General features: G+C 39.0%; 1 protein-coding gene and 2 pseudogenes across 1 annotated transcript in view; all 3 read left to right on the top strand.

Moving 5' to 3' along the window:
* Positions 1-24,377, top strand: part of UBE2D2 (ubiquitin conjugating enzyme E2 D2) — a 59,332-nt gene that overhangs the window by 29,618 nt on the left and 5,337 nt on the right. The window contains exons 2-5 of the mRNA XM_025852180.2: positions 14,207-14,270; positions 19,993-20,024; positions 20,103-20,180; positions 20,268-20,373. Coding sequence (XP_025707965.1) covers positions 14,207-14,270; positions 19,993-20,024; positions 20,103-20,180; positions 20,268-20,373 — 280 coding nt within the window. The remainder of the gene's footprint in view (positions 1-14,206; positions 14,271-19,992; positions 20,025-20,102; positions 20,181-20,267; positions 20,374-24,377) is intronic.
* On the top strand, positions 663-1,942 carry LOC112808918 (small ribosomal subunit protein eS24 pseudogene; annotated as a pseudogene).
* LOC112808920 (large ribosomal subunit protein eL30 pseudogene) lies at positions 23,722-24,160 on the top strand (annotated as a pseudogene).

The raw sequence follows: 24,377 nt of genomic DNA, 5'->3' as shown, positions 1-24,377 counted from the left end.
CCCAATTGCAAGTGATTCTGTTTGGTACTGTGCTAGGCATTCATCCATTCATTCAAGCATTTGAGTGCCTCTTATATTCTCATCTCTGGAAAATGGAGTAAAGAATATATGTTGTCTCTCACTCAAGGAATTTATAATTAAGGATTCAAGGGGTAGATGTGGGGGTATATGGAAATTAACTTTTGAAAGTTACAGATGAAAAATTGAACATGAAATATTACTGTATGGTACTATATGAGATACTAGATTTGTATAGTACAGTTAATGAATAATATAGCTACTTGGAGAAAAAAGGTTGTCCCTGGGAAATAAAAAATATTTTTTCATCCTGGGGTGCCTGGATGGTGCAGTCGGTTAAATGTCCTACTCTTGATTTCGGCTCAAGTTGTGATCTCAGGGCTTTGAGATCTAGCCCTCCATCAGGCTCCACGCTCAGCTCAGCATGGAGTCTCCTTAAGACTCTCTCTCCCGTGGGGCACCTGGGTGGCTCAGTCGTTAAGTGTCTGCCTTTGGCTCAGGTCATGGTCCCAGGGTCCTGGGATCGAGCCCTGCATCGGGCTCCCTGCTCAGTGGGAAGCCTGCTTCTCCCTCTCCTCCCCCTGCTTGTGTTCCCTCTCTCGCTGTCTCTCTCTCTCTGTCAAATAAATAAAATCTTCAAAAAAAAAACAAAGACTCTCCCTCTTCCCCCTCCCCCTCAAATAAATAAATAAATCTTTAAAATATATGTAATGGGGCGCCTCAGTGGCTCAGTCGGTTAAGTGTCTGTCTTCAGCTTGGGTCATGATTCTGGAGTCCCAGGATCGAGCCCCACATCAGGCTCCTGCTCAGCGGGGAGTCTGCTTCTCCCTTTCTCTTTTTCTCAAATAAATAAATAAGATACTAAAAAAAAATAAACAACAAAATAAGAAATATATTTTTTTATCCTAAAAAAAACGGTATGTGAACATTAATTTTCTTAACTGGAAGTGTTTAGTGTTGTTGTGTTTTAAAAAACCGTAACTGTGCTATTGTGAAGTAAAAGGTTAAAGTAAACTGAGTTCTTGAAGCTTGGCCGCCATCATGAACGACATGAACGACACAGTAACTATCCAGACCAGGAAGTTCGTGACTAACTGACTACTTCAGCGGAAACAGATGGTCATTGATGTTCTTCACCCCGGAAAGGCAACAGTACCTAAGACAGAAATTCGGGAAAAACTAGCCAGAATGTACAAGACCACACCAGATGTCATATTTGTGTTTGGATTCAGAACCCATTTTGGTGGTGGCAAGACAACCGGCTTTGGCATGATTTATGATTCTTTGGATTTATGCAAAGAAAAATGAACCCAAACACAGACTTGCAAGACATGGCCTGTATGAGAAGAAAAAGACATCAAGAAAACAGTGAAAGGAATGCAAGACCAGAATGAAGAAAGTTAGGGGGACTGCAAAAGCTAATGTTGGTGCTGGCAAAAAGTGAGCTGGAGATTGGACGACAGAAGGAGTAAAGATGCTGCAGTGGCTTTATCTGTGGTGGTTGTGCAGATTTTTCATGAGAGGATCAATAAACTAAGAATGTTAAAAAAAAAAAAGTAAACTGAGTTCTTGCCTTTTTAAAAATAATTTTTAGGGGCATCTGACTGTCTCGGTTGTTGGAGCATGTGACTCTTGATCTTGGGGTTGTGAGTTCAAGCCTCACTTTGGGGGTAGAGATTACATTTAAAAAATAAATATTTTTATTTTTTAATTTTTAATTTTTTTTTTTTAGATTTTATTTATTTGACAAAGAGAGACAGCGAGAGAGGGAATACAAGCAGGGGGAAGCCGGAGAGGGGGAAGCAGGCTCCCCAATGAGCAGGGAGCCTGACCCAGGGCTTGATCCCAGGACCCTGGGATCATGACCTGAGCCTGAGGCAGACGCTTAACCAACTGAGCCACTCAGGAGCCCCATAAATAATAATTTTTAATCATAGATTTATAATTGGGTTAATTATATACATTATCAGAATTTCATATAGGTTTCTCCTTTGTGAAACTTCTTTTAAGTTTATATAAGTAATCTCTACACCTAACATGGGGCTTGAATTTGCAACGCCGAGATCATGATCTGAGCTGAAATCAAGAGTAGGTTGCTCAAGGGTGCCTGGTGGCTCAGATGGTTGAGCGTCTGCCTTCGGCTCAGGTCATGATCCCAGGGTCCTGGGATCGAGTCCCGCATCGGGCTCCCTGCTCAGCAGGGAGCCTGCTTCTCCCTCTGCTTCTCTCTCTCTCTCATGAATAAATAAATAAAATCTTTAAAAAAAAAGTAGGTTGCTCAAAATGAGCTATTAGGACTTCATCAAGATAAAAAGCTTTTGCACAGCAAAGGAAACAGTCAACAAAACCAAGACAACTGACAGAATGGGAGAAGATATTTGCAAATGACATAACAGATAAGGGGCTAGTATCCAACATCTATAAAGAACTTATCAAACTCAACACCCAAAGAATAAAGAATCCATTCAAGAAATGAACAGAAGACATGAACAGACATTTCTGCAAAGAAGATATCCAAATGGCCAACAGACGCATGAAAAAGTGTTCAACATCACTCAGCATCAGGGAAATAAAAATCACAACCACAATGAGATACCACCTCACACCAGTCAGAATGGCTAAAATTAAGTCAGGAAACGACAGATGTTGGCGAGGATGCGGAGAAAGAGGAACCCTCCCACACTGTTGGTGGGAATACAAACTGGTGCAGCCACTCTGGAAAACAGTATGGAGGTTCCTCAAAAACTTGAAAATAGAGCTGCCCTATGACCCAGCAATTGCACTACTGGGTATTTATCCCAAAGATACCAATGTAGTGATCCAGAGGGGCACATGCACCCCAATGTTTATAGCAGCAATGTCCACAATAGCCAAACTATGGAAAGAGCCTAGATGTCCATCAACAGATGAATGGGTAAAGAAGATGTGGTGTATATATACAATGGAATATTATGCAGCCATCAAAAAAATGAAATCTTGCCATTTACAACTATGTGGATGGAACTAGAGAGTATTATGCTAAGTGAAATAAGTCAATCAGAGAAAGACAATTATATGGTTTCAGTGATAAGTGGAATTTGAGAAACAAGGCAGAGGATCATAGGGGAAGAGAGGAAAAAATGAAACATGACAAAACCATAGAGGGAGACAAACCATAAGAGACTCTTAATCTCAGGAAACAAACAGGGTTGCTGGAGTGGAGGGGAGTGGGAGGGATGGGGTGGCTGGGTGATGGACAGTGGGGAGGGTATGTGCTGTGGTGAGCGCTGTGTATTGTGTAAGACTGATGAATCACAGACTTGTACCCCTGAAACAAATAATATTTGTTAATAATAAAAAAAAAAAGAGTAGGTTACTCAACTGACTGAGTCAGCAGGCACCCCTAGACTCTTGAATTTTCTTATAAGGATGGGGATTATAAAATTTCCCAAACTTTTTTGACTCCTGTGTAAATTTCTGTTACGCTTTAACTTCCTTGTTTTACAGTTGTGAAACTCTGGTCTGGAGAAGTTGAATGACTTGCTTAAAGTTATCTAAGTTCAGAATAATGAAAAAAGCATCAAAGAATGTTAATTAAGACTTAGAAAACCTGAATTCTGCCTTTTGTCCCTACTGATATTGGCAAGAACATAAACAGGTTATGGAATAACTGTTATTCTTACAGAAATTTATTTTCATTAATATGCTTACACATAAGTTGGTTGGTTTTCAATATTTGTAGTATAAAAATATCCATGTGGTTTTTTGGTAGACCTATTATTGAAGGGAAGGACATGTAGAATTTTTTACAAACTTAGAAAATAGCCATCCATGTAGACATTTAGAAGAAAATTCCACTTTAGTCATTGAAACGTTAACTATAGCGTTGATAAGACATTTATAATTAAAAAGAAATTTCCCTCAAGCACCAGCACATTTTCTGATGATACCTAAGAAACATATATCCCAGATATCTGTAGTAGAAGGTGATGATTAAAGTGTCCTTACACATTTAATGATTGTGGGCGAGAAATGTGCTGCTAATCTGGACCTGAAGAAGGGTTATCAAATGGTGGTGAATGAAGAAGGTTCAAATGGGGGACAGTGTCTGTCATGTTTATCTCCATGTTTTTGGAGGTCAGCAGATGAATTGGTCTCCTAATTAAGCATGTTTTAGGGGTAATTTTCCCTTCTCTAGACGTTGATCAACTTTGCAAGTTCTAATTTGCAGCACACTTATTTTTGCATATGTGTATAGATTGAGGAAATAATTTTAAACAACCATACATTATAAAAAGCATTATTGCATGGTTTAAAGTGGGATGTGGTACTTTTTCTAGTTAAATTGAAGCAGTATTTAGAAAAATTTGTGTATGCAAGAATAAGAATATTTACCAAAGCATTGTGATAGTGAAAAATAGGAAATAAATGCCAGTCATCTAAAGAAAGAAACTATTGGGGTGCCTAGGTGGCTCAGTCATTTTAAGTATCCAACTATTCATTTCTGCTCAGGTCATGATCAGGGTCATGGGATGGTTCTGCACTCATTGGAGACTCTGAGATTTTCTCCTTTCCCCTCTGCTCCTCCCTACTCACTCTTTCTCAAATAAATAAATAAAATCTTTTTTTAAAAATAAATTAAAAAATGGGGCACCTGGGTGGTGACTCAGTTGGTTAGGCTCAGGATCGAGCCCCACATCGGGCTCCTTGCTCAGCGGGAAGCCTTGCTTCTTCCTCTCCCATTCCCCCTGCTTGTGTTCCCTCTCTCACTCTCTCTGTCAAATAAATAAATAGACTCTTTTAAAAAAATAATGAAATAAACTAAAAAATAAATGAACTATTGTGGTTTAGACATCAGGTAGCAAAATAAACAGTAAAAAGGAATAAATTTGATCTATTTGTGTATCTTCAGGAAAAAATGTCTCTTTGTTGAGGAAAAAGCAAAGTATATAAAAATACATGTGACCCTTTTTTTTTTAAGATTTTATTTATTTTAGAGAGAGAGAAAGATCACAAGCAGGGGGAGGGGCAGAGAGAGAGGGAGAAGCAGACTCCCTGCTGAACAGGGAGCCTGACACAGGCGCCCCTAAAAAATTTCATGTCAACTAAAAGTATAGAGAATACCTACCACAGGCAGGGGCAGAGGGGTTGCTGGCTGGCTCAGTTGGTAGAGCATGCGACACTTGATCTCTGAGTTGTAAATTCTGGACCCATGTTGGGTACAGAGATTACTTTAAAAAGGGGGGCGCGCCTGGGTGGCTCAGTCGGTTAAGCAACTGCCTTCAGCTCAGGTCATGATCCCAGGGTCCTGGGATCGAGCCCCGCATTGGGTTCCCTGCTCGGTGGGAAGGCTGCTTCTCCCTCTCCCACTCCCCCTGCTTGTGTTCCCTCTCTCGCTGTCTCTCTCTCTGTCAATTAAATAAATAAAAAAACTTTAAAAAAATAAATAAAAATAAAGAGAAAAGAAAAATACCCACCACAAGCCTACCACCCAGTTTTGCCCAATATTAATATTGCCATTTTAACTTTTTTTTAAGATTTTATTTATTTATTTGAGAGAGAATGAGAGAGAGCATGAGAAGGGGGAGGGTCAGAGGGAGAAGCAGACTCCCGCTGAGCAGGGAGTCCAGTGTGGGACTCGATCCTGGGACTCCAGGATCATGACCTGAGCCGAAGGCAGTCGCTTAACCAACCGAGCCACCCAGGCACCCTGCCATATTAACTCTGATCTTTAAGAAGCTCCCTGTGTATCCGTGTAGTAATGATCACCTTGAATTTAGTATTTATCATTTCCTTACATTCTTTTTATTCTTCCATGTGTCCATAAACAATGTAGTGTTGTTATGTTTTTAAACATTTATTTTATTTTTTTAAAGATATTATTTACTCATTCGAGACACAGAGATAGAGAGAGAGAGCACAAGCAGGGGTAGAGGCAGAGGGAGAAGCAGGCTCCCTGCTGAGCCAGGAGCCAGATGTGGGTCTCGATCCCAGTACCCTGGGATCATGACCCAAGCCGAAGGCAGATGCCATCTGAGCCACCCAGGCGCCCCTAAACGTTTATTTTAAAAGTGTCACATTGGGGCATTAGAAAAGAGAAATAGAAAATATTTGACAGTGCCAAGGGAATTAAGTCTATCATACCAGATGATTTGAGATGTTATAATTTGATATTGTCAGAAACTACATATTTCTCTTTTAAACTCATCTAGGATAACTATGAATTAATACCTCCCAATTTTTTTAAGATTTATTTATTAGCACAAGCAAGGTGAAGGGCAAAGAGAGAGAGAGAGAGACTCTCAAGCCGACTCCATGCTGAGTGTGGAACCCACTCAGGGCTCGATCCCATGACCCTGAACCAAAATCAAGAGTCAGGTGCTTAATGGACTGAGCCACCCAGGTGCCCCAATAATATCTCCCAAGTTTTAAAAATGTGTAATTTTAGGGGCACCTGGCTAGCTCAGTCAGTGCCGCATGTGACCTTTTTTTTTTTTTTTTTTTTTAAGATTTATTTATTTGAGGGATGCCTCAGTGGCTCAGCTGGTTAAGCGGCTGCCTTCAGCTCAGGTCATAATTCCGGGGTCCTGGGATCGAGTCCCGCATTAGGCTCCTTGCTCCTGCTTGTGCGCTCTCTCTCTCTCTCTCTCTGACAAATAAATAAAATCTTTTAAAAAGAGAGAGAAAGTGAAAGGAAAATGTACATACCCCTTGCAGGACCCCATCCCCTCAAAGAGTTAAGAAGGTTCCTTTCTTTCTGCTATAGTTCTATAATACAAAAATATCTGAGGCTTTCAGAGGTTTTAGTGTTCTGTTTTATTTAGTAGTGATTCATTTTAAATCCTCTGGAAAATAGGTAGTCTTCAGGAATAATGTAAGTCACTGTTATCCCTGTATATCTCTTCATTGGAAATCATATTCTGGAGCCAAAAAAGATAGTAGTAGGAAATGTATTAAAAAGTCCATAGAAGAGCTCCTGGGTGGCTCACTTGGTTAAGCGTCTGACTTTGGCTCAGGTCATGTTTTCAGAGTCCTGGGATTGAGCCCAGGGTCTGGCTTCCCCACTCAGTGGGGAGTCTACATCTCTCTCTCCCTCTACCCCTCCCCCTTCTCCTACACGCATGAGTGTTCTGTTTCTCTCCTCTCTCTCAGATAAATACATAAAAATCTCTTTAAAAATCCACAAAGAATTAAACTTTAAAATAATTGGTATAAGGTTATAGGGCTGTTTGAACTAAGACGAAAAACACTTAGGAAAGTTGCAGAGAATCAAAATTGTTTATAACCTTTGATCTTTAAAAATACTAGTTCTGGGGCGCCTGGGTGGCTCAGTCAGTTAAGCGTCTGCCTTCGGCTCAGGTCATGATCCCAGGGTCCTGGGATCGAGCCCCACATCGGGCTCCCTGCTCAGCGGGGAGCCTGCTTCTCCCTCTGCCTCTGCCTGCCTGCCTGCCTATTTGTGCTCTCTCTCTCTCTCTCTCTCTCTCTGTCAAATAAATAAATAAAATCTTAAAAAAAAATAAAAAAATAAAAATAAAAATATTCTGCTATATACCTAGAAGTAAGGGGAGTATATAGCATCAAATAATTTTTTTAAATTGAGAACTGTACAGTAAAATCTATAGTTTGCTCCCATAATAAGACCTTTCTTTTAATATTTTTTAGATTTCAAGGGGTGCCTGGGTGACACAGTCAAGCATCCAACTCTTGGTTTTGGCTCAGGTCATGGTTTCAGGGTTGTGAGATTGAGCCCCACCTTGGGCTCCATGCTCTATGTGGAGTCTGCTTAGGACTCTCTTTTCCTCTCCCCCGCCTTTCCCCACCTCTCAGAAATAAATAAATAAATCTTTACTATTTTTTAGATTTCAAGGAAAGTTCGAATATAAAATCTTTTTGGAAACGAAGTATTCTTGTGGCGCCTGGCTGGCTCAGTCAGTGGAGAATGCGACTCTTAATCTCAGGATCATGAGTTCAGGCCCCACACTGGGCATGGAGCCTACTTAAAAAAAAAAAAAAAAAAGAGGGGCACCTGGGTGGCTCAGTCGTTAAGCGTCTGCCTTCGGCCCAGGTCATGATCCCATGGTCCTGGGATCGAGCCCCGCGTCAGGCTCCCTGCTCCGCCGGAAGCCTGCTTCTCCCTCTCCCACTCCCCCTGCTTGTGTTCCCTCTCTCGCTGTGTCTCTGTCAAATAAATAAATAAAATCTTTAAAAAAAAAAATTGAGTATTCTCTACCTTAACTGTCAGAGTTTCCTCTGCCCTTTTTCCTAAATTTTTAAATATATGCCTTATTCCTCTCTCATTCTTTCTTTCTTTTTTTTTTTTTTAAAGATTTTATTTATTTATTTGAGAGAGAGAGAATGAGAGATAGAGAGCATGAGAGGGAAGAGGGTCAGTGGGAGAAGCAGACTCCCCGCTGAGCGGGGAGCCCGATGCGGGACTCGATCCCGGGACTCCAGGATCATGACCTGAGCCGAAGGCAGTCGCCTAACCAACTGAGCCACCCAGGCGCCCCCCTCTCTCATTCTTTCTACAGAAAGTTTTTCAGTAAACAGATTCCTTGATTTTTGGTTTTGTCTTAGCCCCACTCTCATTCCCAGTAATGTATAATTTGCTGTTTGATATACAAGATGAATCTAAATACTTTTTTTTTAAAGATTTTATGTATTTATTTGACAGAGAGAGACACAGCGAGAGAGGGAACACAAGCAGGGGGAGTGGGAGAGGGAGAAGCAGGCTTCCCGCGGAGCAGGGAGCCCAATGCAGGGCTCGATCCCAGGACCCTGGGATCATGACCTGAGCCGAAGGCAGATGCTTAACGACTGAGCCACCCAGGCGCCCCAATACTGTTTCTTTTAGAATAAGAAGTCAAATTAATACATAGATATAAAGCCAAATGTTAAAAAAATCTCTGATACATTAGGGTATTTTTTCTGCCAAAGGTATCTGTTTAGATCAGTGCCTTTATTAAATTTTAAGATTCAGTTTCAGTTTCATCTTGATGGAAAGACATCAAATTGTGTAGCTTCTGTATTTATTCAGTCTAACTGGGTTTTCACTATTTGATTACCCTCTAAGTGATTATTACAGCTTTTAATAGCTGTTTTATTTTAATCCAGATTTACAGTCAAAACTGGTAATTTCTGTTTCAAATAGGCAATAAATACACTTGTTATACAATTTAAAAGGTATAAAGGAAATACATAGAGTTCCCATTCTCACCCCTAAAGCAGGCTTTCCTTCCTGAAGGCAAGTACATAATTAGGTTTTGGGGGAGATAAAATTTATATGCAAATTTTCAGCTGTGCAGGGGTCGGTACTCCTAACCCCCAAGCTGTTCAAGGGCAGCTGTACTGTTAACTAATTTCTTGTGTATTCTTAGGAGATATTTTATGCACATAGAAAGATGGATGGAGGAGTGCCTGGCTGGTTCAGTCGGTAGAGCATGGGATTCTTGATATTGGGGCTGTGAGTTCAAGCCCCATGTTGGATGTAGAGATTACTTTAAAAAAAAATAAAATCTTTAAAAAAACAGAAAAAGGAAGATGGATGCTTTAAAAAAAAGAAAATCTTTGATTTATATATATAACATACAATAAAATTCAACAATTTTAAGTAGACAGTATGTTTGAGTTTTGATAAATATATACACAGTTATGCAGTCTCTGCCAAAATTATCGTATAGAACATTTCTATCACCTCCCAAATTTTTCTCATGGCCTTTTGTAGTTAGTCCTCTCCAACTCCCTCCAGCTCCTGGAACTATTGATCTGTTTTCTGTCTCTATAAGTTTGCCTTTTCTAAAATGTCATTATCAGTAGAATAATATAAAATGTAGTCTTTTTATATCTGATTTCTTTCACTTAGCATTATGCTTTTGAGATTCATCCATATCAGTGCCTTGAACCAAGGAAATGTTTAATGAGTGTTAAATGTCTATTAGCATAAGTTTGGATGAGGTTTTTAAAATTAATTATATCATACTGGCTCATGAAATGGACTGATGGATCTTATATTCAACTTAGAGAAGTCTTAGCTCTTGATGTTAAACCTTGCTGTCCTTCAAGATGGAAAAAGATGACTTAATGTGAGAGCAAAATATTAAAGCACAAATAAAATTCCATTTAATGTACATGGTAGAAATTCAGAATAACTTGTTTGGTTCAAGTTTTATTTAAACATTTTTTTTTAAGGTTTTATTTATCTGACAGTGAGAGACACAGTGAGAGAGGGAACACAAGCAGGGGGAGTGGGAGAGGGAGAAGCAGGCTTCCCGCGGAGCGGGGAGCCCGATGTGGGGCTCAATCCCGGGACCCTGGGATCATGACCTGAGCCGAAGGCAGACGCTCAACAACTGAGCCACCCAGGTGCCCTTTTAATAAAGTAATAAGTTGCTATTAAAATAAAACTTGGGGGCACCTGGGTGGCTCAGTTGTTGAGCGTCTGCCTTCGGCTCAGGTCATGATCCCAGGGTCCTGGGATTGAGCCCCACATTGGGCTCCCTCCTCAGTTGGGAATCTGTTCTCCCTCTCCCTCTGCCACTCCCCCTGCTTGTGTGCGCTCTCTGTATGTTAAATGAATAAATAAAATCTTTAAAAAAAATGTTTAAGCATCTACCTTTGGCTCAGGTCATGATCCCAGGGTGCTGGGATACAGTATTATATTAGTTTCAGGGGTAGAGCATAGTGATTGGACATTTAAATGCATTATGAAATGCTCACCATGATAAATGTAGTTACCTTTTGTCACCAAAGTTACTACAATATTATTGACTATATTCCCTATGCTGTGCTTCACATCCTTGTGATTTATCTGTTTTATAACTGGAAGTTTGTACCTTCTAATCACCTTCACCTATTTTGTCCACCTCCCCCACACCCCTCCCCTTACAGCTTCAGGTTTATTCCCAGTATTTATGAGTCTTTTTCTGTGTTGTTTTGTTTCTTTATCTGTTTTGTTTTTTAGGTTCCACGTATAAGTGAAATCATATGGTATTTGTCTTCCTCTGTCTGACTTACTTATTTCACTTACCATAATACCCTCTAGGTCTGTCCATGTTGTTGCAAATGACAAGATTCCATTACTTTTTTGGCTGAATAATACTCCATTGTATATATATATTCCACATCATCGTTAGCCATTCATCTATTGATGGATACTTTGAGCATATATCATTTACAATTAGTGTTTTCATTTTCTTTGAGTAAATACCCAGAAGTGAAATTGCTGGATCGTATGATATTTCTATTTTTAATTTTTTGAGGAACCTCCATAATGTTTTTCTTAATGGCTGCATCTGTTTACAGTCCTAGCAGCAGTGCACAACAATTCCCTTTGCTCTGCATCCTCACCATGTTATGTCTTGTCTTTTTTTGTTTGTTTTAGATTTATTTGAGAGAGAGAGTGTATGCGCTCAAGCACACAGAGGGAGAGGGAGAAGCGGACTCCCCGCTGAACAGGGAGCTCTGTGTGGGGCTGGACCCCAGGATGCTGGGATCATGACCTGAGCTGAAAGCAGATACTTAACCCACTGAGCCACCCAGGCGCCCCTGTTTTGTCTTTTTCATATTAGCCATTCTGATCAGTGTGAGGTGTTAGCTCATTGTGGTTTTGATTTGCATTTCCATCATGATTAGTGATATTGAGCATCTTTTCATGTGCCTGTTGGCCATTTATATATCTTCTTTGGAAAAATGCCTATTCAGGTCCTCTGCCCATTTTTTAATCACACTGGGGGTTTTTTGGTGTTGAGTTGTATGAATTCTTTATATATTTTGGATATTAACACTTATCAGATCAGTCATTTGCAAATATCTTCTCCCATTCAGTAGGTTGCCTTTTTTGTTGTTGATGGTTTCCTTTGCTATGCAAAAGCTTTTAAGTTTGATATAGTCCCAATTGTTTATTTTTGTTTTTGTTGCCCTTGCCTGAAGATATAGATCCAAAAATTATTGCTAAGACAGATGTCCAGGAGTATACTGCCTATGTTTTCTTTTAGGAGTTTTGTGGTTTCTGGTCTTAATCTTTTAAGTCTTTAAGCCATTTTGAGTTTATTTTTATGTATGGTGTAAGAAAGAGGTCCAGTTTCATTCTTTTGCATGTAGCTGCCCAGTTTTCCATTTATTGAAGAGGACTGTCTTTTCTTCATTGTGTATCCTTGCCTCCTTTGTCGTAGATTAATTGACCATATAAGCATGAGTTTATTTCTGAGCTCTGAATAGTGCTTTGTTGTTGTTGCTGTTGTTTTAGAGGGAGAGGGGGACTGGAAGGGGCAGAGGGAGAAAGAGAGTCTTAAGCAAGCTCCACGCCCAGCATGGAGCTTGATATGGGGCTCAATCTCACAACCCTGAGATCATGAGCTGAGATCAAGAGTTGGAAGTTTATGGGGCACCTGGGTGGCTCAGTTGTTAAGCATCTGCCTTCAGCTCAGGTCATGGTCCCAGGGTCCTGGGATCAAGCCCCGCATCGGGCTCTCCCCTCAGCGGGAGGCCTGCTTCTCCCTCTCCCACTCCCCCTGCTTGTGTTCCCTCTCTCGCTGTGTCTCTCTCTGTCAAATAAATAAATAAAATATTTAAAAAAAAAAAAAAGAATCAGATGTCTGACTGAGCCACCCAGGAGCCCCACGGGCTCTGAATACTTTCTATTGTACCTTTAAAATACTAGATTTTATTGTTTTTACTTTTGTCATTTAAAAATATAATCTGGGGTACCTGTCTGGCTCAGTTGGTTGAACATGCAACTCTTGATCTCGAGGTCATGAGTTTGAGCCCCATGTTGAGTATAGAGATTACTTAAAAAAAATTTTTTTTTAATTAACATAATCCAGGGCACCTGGGTGGCTCAGTTGGTTAAGTGTCTGCCTTCGGCTCCGGTCGTGATCCCAGAGTCCTGGGATCGAGTTCTGCATCGGGCTCCCTGCTTGACAGGGTGTCTGCTTCTCCTTCTGCCCTTCTCTCCTGCTCGTGCTTTCTCTCTGTCAAATAAATAAATAAAATCTTTAAAAAAAACCATAATCTAAAACTAGCCCTTGGTTTTAATCTCCAATACCAAGCCAAGAGGGAAAGGAATAGAATATGATTTCCTGCCTTGTGGTTTTTTCAGGAACTCCCACCCAATAACATATTTCAAGTTTGTGGGCTCTTAATGTTAAAATGGCTAAGAAGCTGGTGTCTGGTTGTAGAGCATTACTACAGGTAGATCTGTCTCTGACTACAAAATTTTGTGATGGGCTTTATTACTTCAGCCTTTTTAATATATCCAGCCTTTTCAATATATCCCTTTTTAAATTTTTTCAACTACCTTTGGAACCCTGGTAGTCCATATCAGCTGAAAAGATACCCAGCATCTTGTCAGATTGTCTCATATCATTTGAAACATTGATGACTTCAAGAACTCGTCCTAAGGGTAACCTAATAGTTTTCTGGTTCAAAAACTAGCCTTGAAATTCAACTTCTTTTTTGAAAATTAGTAATTTTTTTTACTCTAAAACCATTGTTATAGCTCTTTAGTATTTAATACCTGTTTACTTTCCTTACAGTTACTTATTAAACTCTGAACAAAGCAAAAATGACCCACTTTTTTTTTTTATAAAGATTTTATTTATTTATTCATGAGAGACAGAGGGGGAGAGGGGGAGAGAGAGAGAGAGAGAGAGAGAAGCAGAGGGAGAAGCAGGCTCCCAAGGAGCAGGGAGCCCGATGCGGGACTCGATCCCAGGACCCTGGGATCATGACCCGAGCCAAAGGCAGACACTTAACCATCTGAGCCACCCAGGCGCCCATGACCCACTTTTTAAACATACATTTGCATTCAAGAATCCAAAATACTGGGGCACCTGGGTAGCTCAGTCATTTAAGCGTCTGACTCTTGATTTTGGCTCAGGTCATGATCTCAGGGTTGTGAGATCGAGCTCCGCATTGGGCTCTGTGCTGGGTGGAGCCTGCTTAAGATTCTCTCTCTCCCCCACCCCACCCCCAAAAAGAAGAATCCAAAATACTCTGGTTTCTCTTCAGATTATATAAATCTTTCGCCTTTTCCCAAAATACTGTAACTTGAAGATTCACAAATCCATCCCTCTCTGACTTTGGAGGAGTATTCCTTAAAAAAAATTTTAGTAGTGGGATAGACAATATTGGTATGAGTGAAAATTTTATTAATTGGTTAAAGTTACATTTGTGTTGAATATATTTCTTTTCTTTCTGTTTTCTTGAGGAATTGAATGACCTGGCACGGGACCCCCCAGCACAGTGTTCAGCAGGTCCTGTTGGAGATGATAGTAAGTATTTAAAAGGAATGATGGAGTAAAACTGCATAACCATCTGCCTCTGGGGAACTCTGGGACTGATGAATATATCTCTTAAGATTCTTTTTTATGTGAAAAAACAATTATGCTGCAGGAAGAGACAGTGTTTACCCTTACTTATCCACGAAAGGTGCAGTTCTATATGTATCCCATCTTCTTCTGTAGTATTAATTTTGAACCCTTTTTGCCAGATATTGTCTGTGTAGTTGTTCTAACCATTTCCTACGTATCCTTCAACTCTTCTGGGTATTTTCCTGGGGTCAAATATTTGAGGTTTTACTTACAACTAGCTATTGTTCTTTAAGTAAAATAATAACTTAGGATGATGGGGGAGGTAGTGGAGTGTGTGTGTGTTTGTGTATGGTGTTTGTCCTTCCACTGGTTCATGCTTGTGAAGACAGGTAGTTTATTTCTAATGTCCAGTTTATCTGCTTAATCCTATATAAAATAATTTATCACACATGTTGGATAATAATTTTCCTTTTGTTTAACTTTGTCTCAACAGTTTTTCCCCTTATACCATATTCTAGCCTCTTTTAAAAGGAGGATATTTGAACCAGACTGTGCTTTGTGACACAAAACTGATTCACAAAAAAAGTAATATTTAGCAAATAGGAAAAAAGAAGATACTTGGAAACAATTTTGTAAGAGAAGTATATACATTAAGACAATAGGTTATATTAGCTTGTGTTTAACATTTTTTCCTGATTTTGCTTAAGAATGTTGGTTTTGGTTTGCCAAACTTAAGAATCAAAGGGGACAGGAAGGAAAAATAAGATTAAAAGCAAAGGGAGGCAAACTTATAAGAGACTCTTAACTATAGGAAACAAACTGAGGGTTGCTGGAGGAGAGGGGGCCTGGGGGAAGGGATAATTGGGTGATGGGCATTAAGGAGGGCACTTGATGTAATGAGCGCTTGGTGTTATATGCAACTGATGAATCACTAAATTCTACCTCGGAAAATATTATAACACGCTATATGTTAACTAAATTGAATTTAAATAAAATTTTTATTTTTTTTAATAAAAATTTTTTTTTAAAAAGAAAGCAAGGCCCTTTTACAGGGATTGCTTTACATATAAACAGATAGATGGTATAAATTATAAAGCTAAGTACATATAAAAAAAATCCCATTTACATTATCCATATTTGTCCAGTATGAGTAACTATAGTGTTTGATACCAAACAGGATAGGCCAGGTAATTTAACACGCATTATCTCATTTAAGCCTCACAATAGGTCTTTTAGGTGAGTGAAGTAGAAATTGTAAACTATTTTAGAGAAGAATCTAGTGAGAGAGGCTCATGGTGGTTTCCAAAGTGGGCTCATTCTCAAGTTTTCTTTTTTTTTTTTTTAAGATTTTATTTGTTTATTTGACAGAGAGAGAGAGGAGCACAAGCAGAGGGAATGGCAGAGGGAGAGGGGGAAGCAGACCCTGCACTGAGCAGGAAGCCTGATGCGGGACTCGATCCCAGGACCCTGGGACCACGACCTGAGCCGAAGGCAGACGCCTAACCATCTGAACCACCCAGGCGCCCTCTTTTCTTTTTTTTTTAAGATTTTATTTGGGGCACCTGGGTGGCTCAGTTGTCTGCCTTTGGCTTGCATCATGATCCCAGGGTGCTGGGATAGAGCCCCACGTCGGGCTCCCTGCTCAGCAGGAAGCCTGCTTCTCCCTCTCCTGCTCCCCCTGCTTGTGCTCTCTCTATCTTTCAAATAAATAAAATTTTAAAAAATTTAAAAAGTATTTTATTTATTCATTTGAAAAAGAGAGAACATGAACACACGAGCAGGAAGGGCAGAGGGAGAGGGAGAAACAGACTCCCCACTGGGCATAGAGCCTGATGTAGGGCTCCTTTCCAAGACCCTGAAATTATGACCTGAGCTGAAGGCAGATGCTTAACTGACTGAGCCACCCAGGTGCCCCTCATTCTCAAGTTTTCTGATTTTAGTTTTGTCATTTATGGTATCATACAGTCCACCTGCATCATTGTGGTCTTTCAGTTGAAAAAGTGGTTTTATTTCCGGTACATTCCTCAAAGTTGAGAGTGGCTGATCTTTCATTAGAAGTGTTTGAAGTCTGGGGCATAGAATTCATTTTTGAAGTTCTCTTCAGTGTGCTGAATAATTGGCCTTTGCTTTGCATAGTTGTTGTTATCACATTCCTTTCTCAGAAAAGTTACTATCCTTGAGAATTAAATAAAACTCCCCCAAAGCATAAGCAATGAAAAGAAAAAATAGGTAAATTTTACATTTTAATGAAATTTAATTTAGATGCTGCAAATGATACCATCAAGAAAGTGAAGAGACAACAGGATGAGAGAAAATTTGTGCAAGTCATCTCTCTGATAAGGAAATTTATTCAAAACATTTTAAAAACTCTTTGTAACTCAACAATATAGAGATAAATAATCCATTATTGTTTTTAATAAGCAAAGGATCTGCTAAAGAGGATGTGCAATTGGCCAATAAGCACATGGAAAAGATGCTCGGTATCATTAGTCATCAGGGAAATGCAAATCACATCTGTGATGAAATAGCACTTTATGCCTTCTAGGATGGCTAGAATCAAAAGGTCAGATAATAAATGTTGATGAGGTTGTGGAGAAATTGGAACCTTCCTACATTGCTAATAGTAATGTAAAATGGTACAACCAGTTCAAAAAAGCAAGTGGTCCTCAAAAAGTTAAACAGAGTTACCATATGACCCAGTGAGTTCACTCGTAGGTATATATCCAAGAAAAATGAAAACATGTCCACACAAAAACTTGTGCACTAGTGTTCATAGAAGCAGCAGCTGTAATAGCCAAAATGTGGAAATAATCCAGATGTCCACCATCTGATGAAGGGATAAATAGACTGTATGTCCATACAGTGGTATATTATATGTCAATAAAAAGGGGAGTACTGATATATACTACAACATTGATGGGCCTTAAAAACATGCCCAGTGAGAGAAGCCAGATATAAAAGGCCACATATTGTATGGTTCCATTATATGAAATATCCAGAATAAATTCATAGAGACAGAAAATAGATAATGGTTGCATAGAACTAGAGATTTGGGGGGAATGTGGAGTAACTGCATATGGATATGGGGTTTCCTTTGGGGATGATGAAAATTTCTAAAATTAATTGTGATGGTTGCCCAACTCTGTGAATGTTCTGAACACCACTGAATTGTACACTTTTCAGTGGGTGAATTCTGTGGTATATGGATTATCTTTCTATGGCTATTTAAAAAATAATAGCTCTCCTTTAACTCCTAGCCTTTCTATTTAAGTGTCTTGATTCACCTACCTTCTAAGAGAATAAGAAAAATCTCCTCCTTAGGAACAGTATAACTTCCTTACACTTGGTCATCTAGATAGTCTTTGCTGATATAATACTGAAAACTTTAGGGAGTGTTTGAGAACAGTTGAGATAAATTACTGTCAAAAAGTCTTGATAAGGTCTTCTGATGAATTGTTTAAGGATAAAACAGAGTGTAATTGGGTAGCTAAATATTATAAGGAGGCAGAATTTAATCTTCAGAAAAGAGAAACTGTTGGTTACAACGAAACTTTTTGAGCTCCTTTTGACTCTTCTAGCTCTCAGATCCTTCAGCACATTATTGATATTTAGTGTGAGAAGGTAGTCCTTATTTTATATTTAAAATAATATAGGGGCACCTGGCTCGCTCACATGGTAGAGTATGCAACTCTTGATCTCAGGGTTGTGACTTTTAGCCCCACATTGGGCGTAGAGATTACTTTAAAAATAAAGAAGGAAGAATAATGAACTTCGTAATACAGTGCTTTATTTTTAAATATCCAGATTTTAATGTACCATTATATTTTTTCCCATTTTTCTGTGAAGGATCTGGTAAGCAGGAGAAAGTATAGGCCCTGAAAGGAAAAGTAAGCCAAAGATTTATTGGTCATACAATCTGCTTCATTTTCTTTTGTTTTGAAATTTTGGTGAATCTCTCTGGAGATCTGTACTTGAATTCAAATGTAGTTCTCCTGAGATCCAGTCTCAAACTATAACAAATATTCTTGTTCCCTTTTAGGCTTAAAGCTTCGTCTTTGAGTATCCTAAAGAGTAATCATTGAGCTGTGAACTTCACATTTAAACTCTCATAAAAGAAGTTGTAGCTTTTAGTTTCTGTAATTTGGTTTTCATCGTCAAACCAGGGTGGAGTTTTCGTTTGTTTGTTTTTGCTGGTTTTGGAACTAACAAAACTTTGTAATTCATTACCATTTTTTATTTCTAACAGCTGCTAAGATTGATCCTTAAATGAAAGGTTTTTGAGATATAGTTGTTCATATAAAATACAACAATATTTTATGCTTATGGCCACATATTTTGCCCAGTAACTATTTCTGGAGAGTTATTTCTACTTGGAACCTGTAGTGATTTTTTTTTTTTAATCTGTAGTGATTTTTTTTTTTTAATTTAAAAGATTTTATTTATTTGAGAGAGAGCACGAGCAAGGGAGCACAAGCAGGAAATCACGAACAGGGAGATCATGAGCAGGGAGAGCAGCAGAGGGAGAGGAAGAAGCAGAGAGCATGATGTGGGGCTTGATCCCAGGACCCTGAGATCGTGACCTGAGCTGAAAGCAGACACTTAACCGACTGAGCCACCCAGACACCCCATAATCTGTAGTGATTTTTGGAACTATTTACCAAACCATTAGAATTTGAGTCAGGATTAGATATTCTCCCACTACCTTCTTTTTTATACTTCCACAAGGAGTTCTAGGAGTGTAGGAGAGCTCGAGAGAGAGACCTAAGTCAGTGATTCCAGTAGGTATTCTTATATTTGACCTGTGTAGCAGAATATTTAATTAAGATTTTAATGGTAGGTCTTCAAGTGCTTTTGTTAATTAAATTCCATCTTAATGTGGTTTTAGTTTAGTTTGTCTTTCTCTGCTTTGTTGATGTTGTAGATTCTAGATCATTTTAAAAAGAGATAATTATTGATCTTTCATCTATTAGTGTAGTGAGGGACTAGTAATTCTAAAGACCAATACATGAGTGCTCTCAAGTTTTTTCTTGCTGTAAAAACGAGTCTTTCCTAATTTGAGTATTATCTACTTTGACTTTACAGTCATCCTCTATACCAGTATTATAAAAGGAGTATATTATATATTAATGTGTTAGGGAAATGACATAACAAGTTAAAGAGTTGAATCTTTTGGTTCTTTTTTACCCTTAGAGGTAAGAAATGCCTGTTTAAAAGTGAAACCTTGAGGGACGCCTGGGTGGCTCAGTCGTTAAGCGTCTGCCTTCGGCTCAGGTCATGATCCCAGGGTCCTGGGATCGAGCCCCACATCGGGGAGCCTGCTTCTCCCTCTCCCCTGCCTGCCGCTCCCCCTGCTTCTGCTCTCTCTCTCTCAAATAAATAAATAAAATCTTTAAAAAAAAAAAAAGTGAAACCTTGGGCCTTGTCAAGAATTTTGTCTCCCTGATACAAATTTTCATGGTGTTCTAGCCCAAATACTTTCTCGTTGAGTACCTTATCAGTGTTCTAGACTATACTAGTCATTTTCTTTTCTCTCTTCAGACTCAAACTTGATTTAGATTCCTCATCTTGCCCAGGACTTATCATATTGCTTATAAATGAACTGGGTTAGACAGGGAATGATATGTCATTATGGTGTAGGTACATTGGAGATATTGCTTCATGGTGATTTTTTGTTCTTTTTCAGTGTTCCATTGGCAAGCTACAATAATGGGGCCAGTAAGTATTCAGATTGATTTCAGAATAAATGTTTATGTAATTCACTCATTTTAATCCCACTTTTCTTGTTATCAACAGAATGACAGTCCCTATCAGGGTGGAGTATTTTTCTTGACAATTCATTTCCCAACAGATTACCCCTTCAAGCCACCTAAGGTAATTGGGATATGGCACTTGTTTTTTTGATGTACTTCCTATGATATTAATAAACCATTTCACAAGAAGTTTTTCTTTTTTCTATAGGTTGCATTTACAACAAGAATTTATCATCCAAATATTAACAGTAATGGCAGCATTTGTCTTGATATTCTCCGGTCACAGTGGTCTCCAGCACTAACTATTTCAAAAGGTAATGGAATGGGTATCTGATATTAAGATAAAGCAGCAGTGTTTTTTGTCTTTTATTTTTTACTTACTTGTTTTTAAAGATTTATTTATTTATTAGAGAGAGAATGTGTGCATGATCAGGGGGAGGAGTAGAGGGAGAGAGGCAGAGAGAGAGAGAGAGAGAATCTCAAGCAGATTTGCGATGAGCATGGAGTCCTACGCTGGGCTTGATCTTACGACCCTAAGATCATGACCTGAGCTAAAATCAGCAGTTGGACACTCAACCAACTGAGCCACCCAGGTGTCCCTGTTTTTTGTCTTTTAAAGGTTACTTATTTTTTGAAATGATTATTCATATTCCTTTTAAAAGGAGGTAGTGGTCCCTGTTATTTTTTTGAGTAGACCTCGAGACCACTGGAGGGAATTGGATTTCCAGGCATAGGTATTCTGGTGTCTTGACAGCTCTGTCCGTTATTCTGTTCAGGCATAGGTTGGAAAATGGCCACTTGGTATGAATTTCTTCTAGAGCAAAGTTAAAGTAGAAGAAATTAATGCCTCTTCCAGCCTTGAGATCTGTAAGTGGTAAGCATAGATACTGTTCCATAAGAGGAAATAATAGCCCTTTTAGAGGAATGCTTGTGGTATAGATACAGACTTTAGGTTCTTGAAGAACAAGGTATAGGTAAATTCATATTCAAACTCTGTAAGGTTTTACCAGCTCTTGTCTTGAGGTTTTTATCAGAAACAGATTCATTCTCTAAGGTGACCAGTTTAATAAAAAAATTTTATTTGATCATCTTAATCTTTGTGGTATATAGTCCTGTGTGTTTGAAAATGTGTATTAAAAATTAGTTACTAATTTTGTGATGAAATATCCAATAGTTCTAAATAAAACCTAATTATATGAGTAGGTTGGGGATTTTTTTATGTCCATGAACTGAGTGGTTAACAAACATTTTCTTATATGCTGATTTGAAATTATACAGCCCCTCAACATTATATCCAAATGAAATCACAAGTGAGGTAAAAATTGTCAAAATACAAATGCAAGAAGTAGGCTGCAAATGAGATAAAGGGGCTAATATGTTTAAAATAGGAAGAACATATATAAAAATCAGTAAGAGAAAAAGATCCCAACAGATGAATAGACAGAAAGGAGCAAAATAATCAAAGAAATGAAAAATTTCTTTTTCGGAGTGCCTGGGTGGCTCAGTCGTTACGTGTCTGCCTTCAGCTCAGGTCATGATCCCAGGGTCCTGCTAGGTGGGGAGACTGCTTCTCCCTCTCCCACTCCCCCTGCTTGTGTTCCCTCTCTTGCTGTGTCTCTCTCTGTCAAATAAATAAAATCTTTAAAAAAAAATTTTCTTTTTCAAAAATTCCCATTTTTCACCTTTTTAAATAACAAAGATCTTTTTTTTTTAAAGATTTTATTTATTTTTTTGACAGAGAGAGAGATAGCAAGAGCAGGAACACAAGCAGGGGAAGTGGGAGAGGGAGAGCAGGCTTCCCGCTGAGGAGGGAGCCCGATGTGGGACTCGATCCTGAGCCGAAGGCAGACACTTAACGACTGAGCCACTCAGGCGCCCCAATAACAAAGATCTTGTAAAAAGAAAAGCAAATGCTGGTGAAGTACATTGAAGTGGGTGCTTACATACTACAGATAGAAGTATAGATTTGTATAGCCCAGTCAGTATGTATTTCAAGATAAGAGATTTAATTATTACTTCCCTTTGATCCAGTAATTCTCGTTTCATTCATTTGTACTAAGAAGACAGCCTCAAATTTTAAAAAAAAGTTTTGTGTCTTGCCCGCATCAGGCTCGCTGATCAGTGGGGAGTCTGCTTCTCCCTCTCCTCCTCCTACTGCTTGTGCTCTCTCTCTCTCAAATAAATAAAATCTTTAAAAAAAAAAAGTTTTGTGTGGAAATACATTTGTGACAGTATTATTTCTGAAAATTAGAAATTACAGGTCCAGCAGTAGAGGAAGAAATAAATCAATTCTAGGACACACATTTAAAAGAATAATGATCGGCTCCTGGGTGGCTCAGATGGTTAAGCGTCTGCCTTCGGCTCGGGTCATGATCCCGGGGTCCTGGGATCGAGTCCCGCATCGGGCTCCCTGCTCCTTGGGAGCCTGCTTCTCCCTCTGCCTCTCTCTCTCTCTCTGTCTCTCATGAATAAATAAATAAAATCTTTAAAAAAAATAAAAGAATAAAAGAATAATGATCATTACAAGTATTGTGAAAAATACTATGTTTGAAAAAAAACAGAAAAGAGCTAAATTTGTATACATTGTAGATTGAGTTATGTAGAAAAGTATGTTAAGTAGCTAGAAATAATTTGGGTAGCTAGAAAGAAAAAATTTGCTGTATGAAAATTCTTTTTTATCCTAAGTTATATTTGATCTTTTCTTTATAACTTTAGACAAGAGGCAACATAGTTCCCTGGTAAAGAACATAGATTCTGGGGGTGCCAGGGTGGCTCAGTCAGTTAAGCGTCTGCCTTCAGCTCAGGTCATGATCTCAGGGTCCTGGGATTGAGCCCTGCATCGGGCTCTCTGCTTGGTGGGGAGTCTGCTTCTCCCTCTCACTCTCCCTCTGTTCTCTCTCTCTCTCAAATAAATAAATAAAATCTATATTAAAAAAAAAAAAGAACATAGATTCTGGATCCAACTGCCTGTATTTGCATCTCAGCTCTATCTCTTATTGGATGAGACTTGAGACAAAATAGCTTCTGTGTTCCTCACTTTGCTCATCTGTAAAATAGGGACAATGATTCTAACTAATTCATCATTATTGTAAAGTTCTAAAAAAACAAAATGCACAGTTAATTCATTTCTTGTAAGCACTAAAATAACTAGGGTAAAGGCACTGTTGTAAAAAGTGTTGGATATTTATCATCTTAACTTTGATGTTATAAATGTGATAAGATTTGTATGCTTTGACAAATTTTTTAAAGGAAACAAAATATTCTGGGGGCATTAAATTAAAATTTATGGGATCCTAGCCAAAAATATAAACAAAAAACTAGAGGAACACATTTTTAAAAGTCGTGGCTGAGGGGCCCCTGACTGGCTTAGTCGGTAGAGCATGCAACTCAGTCTTGAAGTTGTGAGTTGGAGCCCCATGTTGGGTGTAGAAATTGTTCAAAAATAAAACCTTTAGGGCACCTGGGTGGCTCAGCTGGTTAAGTGACTGCCTTCAACTCAGGTCATGATCCTGGAGACCCTGGATCGAGCCCCACGTTGAGCCCCACATTGGGCTCCCTGCTCAGCAGGGAGTCTGCTTTTCCCTCTGACCCTCCCCCCTCTCATGTGCTCTCTCTCTCAAATAAATAAAATCTTTAAAAAAAACAAAAAAAATCTTTTTTAAAAAAAAATGTGGCTGGATTTTTGGTGGCTGGTTTTAGGTTGGGGCCGTCCCGCATCTAAGGCAGGAAGATGGTGGCCACAAAGAAGACAAAAAAGTCGCTGGAGTTGATCAACTCCAGGCTCCAGCTTGTTATGAAAAGTGGAAAGTACGTGCTGGGGTACAAGCAGACTCTGAAAATGATCAGACATGGCAAAGCGAAACTGGTCATCCTCGCCAACAACTGCCCAGCCTTGAGGAAATCTGAAATAGAATACTATGCCATATTGGCCAAAACTGGTGTCCATCACTACAGTGGCAATAATATTGAATTGGGCACAGCATGTGGGAAATACTACAGAGTATGCACACTGGCTATCATTGATCCAGGTGATTCTGATATCATTCGAAGCATGCCAGAACAGACTGGTGAAAAATAAATCACGCAAAATTTTTTTTTAATAAAACTGGCCACTGGGCACCTGGGTGGCTCAGTTGGTTAAGCAACTGCCTTCGGCTCAGGTCATGATCCCGGAGTCCCGGGATCGAGTCCCACATCGGGCTCCCTGCTTGGCAGGGAGTCTGCTTCTCCCTCTGACACTCTTCCCTCTTGTGCTCTCTATCTCTCATTCTCTCTCTCTCAAATAAATAAATAAATAATCTTTAAAAAAAAAATAAAA

Source organism: Callorhinus ursinus, unplaced genomic scaffold (assembly GCF_003265705.2).
Source record: "Callorhinus ursinus isolate GAN/ISIS: 27379988/994484 unplaced genomic scaffold, GSC_fseal_2.0 scaffold83, whole genome shotgun sequence".
Lineage (NCBI taxonomy): Eukaryota > Metazoa > Chordata > Mammalia > Carnivora > Otariidae > Callorhinus > Callorhinus ursinus.
The sequence above is the reverse complement of the archived record's forward strand: the minus strand, read 5'-3'. Positions and strand labels throughout refer to the sequence as shown.